Genomic DNA, 3669 nt, shown 5'->3' on the forward strand with positions numbered 1-3669 from the left:
CACATCCGAGACTTGAGACCAAGCAATCACAGCGTTGCATTAAAAGCGAGATATTGAAATTTTGAATTAAAATATAAAGACATCAAAAAATTTAAAAATAATAATTTGAAAAGTTATTAAATGAACATTTTATTAAACAAATTATTTTGAAAGAGCATAATCAACTAGCCAATAGGTTGAATCATACATTAATTTACAAAAGTGAAATGGAAATTCTAGTTAGATTTCAAGAAGATACATGATGGTAAAGCTTCCAGGCCAAACTAGATAAAATTTTGATTTACATTTATGGAGGGATAATGTAGTGATTTGGTAATAAAATCTTTTTAATAAAAAATTGAAGAGTTAAAAAATGTCAAATGATAAAATAAGTAATATAATACCAATATTTAAAGATAAAGAAAATGTTCAAAATTGCAATTATTAAATAAACATCAAAGTTAAATCATATAAGAGTTGTTGGAATATAGGCTTAGAAAATTACTTCAATTTAATCAAATCAATTTAGCTTCGAGCCAAAGAGATCTGTTGGGTAAAAGAATTTTGTGTTAAGAATTAATGAAAAAAATAGATAGTAAGGCAACAATATTTGAATGATTTATATTGATCTATTGATCTTGAAAAAACATGTGACTGAGTTCCACAAGAATTCAAAATGTGTTTCAAGGATATGTTAATTTTTTAAAGATATGAATGTTGAAGCATCAAATAATATTGATCAAAGATTTTCCAATTATAGCAAGCTTCAATCAACATTGAATCCATATCCTTATTATGGTTAAGGAGTCACAAAAAAAATCAAAGTGAAATGTTTTGGTCCATACTTTTAATAGTTAATATAATTTTAAATTGCAATAAATCTACTAAAATAAGTGAAAAGTTAGAATAATTGAGAAAAAAATTAGATAATAGAGGGCTTGGAAATAAGTATAGACTTAATAAAGATTATAACTTTTTAATGGTTATGACAATAATAATTATTAATCAATATTATTAGATAAAGTAATATCTAGATGATAGATTAAATCATCTTAGATCTATTACAAAGAAAAATAGGGATATATATGAGGATTTCACTCTTAAAAGTTAGTTTTTAAAATATATAAAAGTTGGTAAGGAGTATCATCACAAAATAATGACATGGAGACTTAAAAATAAATTATATAAAACTACAATATGACGACCTATGTTGTATAGATCCAAGTGTTAGGTAATAAAAAATCATTGATATTTAAGTTGTGCATGGAAAAAACAAGAATATTGATTTGTGACAAGATAAGTTGAATAAATTAAAGAATAATCATATTAGGTAGAAGTGCCCTAGCAAGCAAAGTGAATACTAAAAATGCACATACTAGACAAGCAAATAAAATTAACAACTAAGAATTAAAAAAAATGGTTAGATGTAAGGAAATATAGTTAAAAGTTACTTAAAATGATATATGAATAATGAATTTAATCCTGCATAAAGCATTTAAGAGGTATAAATGAAAATTGAGAATTCATAAATTCGCCTAAAATGTAGGTTGCAAAGGATTCTTGCCACTAAATTCTTTTAACACACTAGTACATGCCTAAGCATATACTAGTGAATCATGAATTTAATCCTGCATAAAGCATTTAAGAGGTATAAATGAAAAATGAGAATTCATAAATTCAGGCCTAAAATGTAGGTTGCAAAGGATTCTTTCCACTAAATTCTTTCAACACACTAGTATATGCCTAAGCAATATCCAATCAAAATTGTAAAACTGGTCCTTCTATATAATAACTTTAAAATCATAAGGCAATTTAAAGCTATGATTTCTCCAGAAACCAAATTCAAATTAGCTATCTGCATCCAATATATCAACTAATTCATCTTTGCAACTTCTTTTACAAAGCCACGTCTACAAGCTCTCCATAATAATGGTCTGATAGCCATTAAATAGTTAGGGGGTTTTAATTTTAAAAGTATCTCTACAAAGTTCAATACAAATGTGAACAACTAGGAAAGTCATTCAACTTGGTTGACGGAAAACTCACATTCCAAAGTTAGATTATATTTTTATATTAATCTACATCAATTGAGTTCTCAAGATACCAAATCATATACCCTCCCAATATTATAAAAACATATATGAAAATCCTTTCTTTGCTAATTGAAATTTCTTATTAATTATCATTGCACAAAATCGCCTCCACCATCAAACTTTCTTTGGCATAGAACAAAATTAGGTCTATGATACCAGTGCTATAATCATAGCCTACGTTCTATTAGCATCTGCAATAACTTCGCTATGGGATAGGACAATGGAACATAGGTTGTAGAAATCAAGTTGGTATTTTAAAAAATATCAACTAAAAACAAGTTGAAAGGGTGCTGTAATCATCCCTAATCAACATTATTCAACCTCCAAAAACAGAAATAATTCATCCATGACTCCATCCATACTAAAAGACCTTAACAGAACAAATACACAAATTTGACAGGTAATATTAGTGCAAAACTTTACTTTATTTATTTATTCGCCTTTGTTCTCCAATGACGAACCTTTCCCCTCTGAGGAAGATGTAGCGACTCCAGGAGCATCAACAGCAGGCTTAACCTCGCCGGAGCAGCACCCTCCACCGTGATGGTGATGATGTTGATGGCCACGCGTGATAGCCTGCATCTGCTGCCTTCCCTTAAGCTGCTTCCTCATATCATAAGCATCCTCCCCATCAGCGTAGTATTTGGCCTCCAAATCGTGGATCTTGTAGCCAAGGGTGGAGGCGTAAAGATTGAACGCGGCGCGGTTGCTTCGGCGTACGTGGAGCGATACGTACTCAGCACCAAAGACGCCCTCCATGGCGTTCTGCGCGGCGTTCATGAGCTTGGTAGCGAGGCCGAGTTTGCGATGAGTTCGGAGGACGGCGAGTGAAGTGATGTGGCCATGACAGGGCTCGGAAGATTCCTCCTCCATCTTGGCGAGGACGTAGCCGACGATCTTTCCGCCATAGTCCTCGGCGACGAAGAGGAGCTGCGGCCACGAAAGGATGTGGTAGAAGTAGTACTTCATCTGATAGTTCTCAGGAAGGCACATCAGATTGCAGGCCTGCATCGCCAGGAGATCGTCCATCGTCGCTTGACGGATACAGACCATGGCTAGGGTTTAGGTTTTTCTCCTGGGAGGGGCGGTAAGATGACTAGAAATACACAAATCTTAAGCTTTTACATATTTAACATTTAAATTTTAGAGATTTTACATATAAGCCACTCAAATTACTAAATATAGAATTTCAGCTCTAGAAATTTTTTATTCAAAATTTTCACTAATAGTTGAAGGAGAGTGATGTAATAAAAAAAATTATTAAAATGTTATTTTTAAAGTTTATGTAGTTAAAAATATTATATTTATTATTTTTGATAGTGAGTATCTAAAGAGGGCCCTTCAATTTTAGAGACATTTACACGCATATCACCCAATACTTATGTATTTATATATGAATTACCTAAACTTTAATTTTATATTTATATCATCAAAATTCTTCAAATCACATTAGAAATATAACTTCTAACTTCTAAAAGGTAAAATACACTTTTTCTTATTCTTAGATAAAATTGTGTGTGTGCGCGCGCGCGCGCGCGTGTGTGGGTGTCTATATATATATATATATATATATATACATCTCACACAAAATTACACA

General features: G+C 31.5%; 1 protein-coding gene across 1 annotated transcript; it reads right to left on the reverse strand.

Annotated features, from left to right (window-relative positions):
- Positions 1 to 2324: 2324 nt before the first annotated feature.
- LOC110031883 (N-terminal acetyltransferase A complex catalytic subunit NAA10) lies at positions 2325 to 3178 on the reverse strand. Its single transcript, XM_020735312.1, has one exon. It carries the CDS (start codon positions 3123 to 3125, stop codon positions 2505 to 2507), a length of 621 nt encoding a protein of 206 aa, XP_020590971.1. The 5' UTR covers positions 3126 to 3178; the 3' UTR covers positions 2325 to 2504.
- Positions 3179 to 3669: the final 491 nt, after the last annotated feature.

This window comes from Phalaenopsis equestris, unplaced genomic scaffold (genome assembly GCF_001263595.1).
Source record: "Phalaenopsis equestris unplaced genomic scaffold, ASM126359v1 Scaffold000002, whole genome shotgun sequence".
NCBI classification, from domain to species: Eukaryota; Viridiplantae; Streptophyta; class Magnoliopsida; order Asparagales; family Orchidaceae; genus Phalaenopsis; species Phalaenopsis equestris.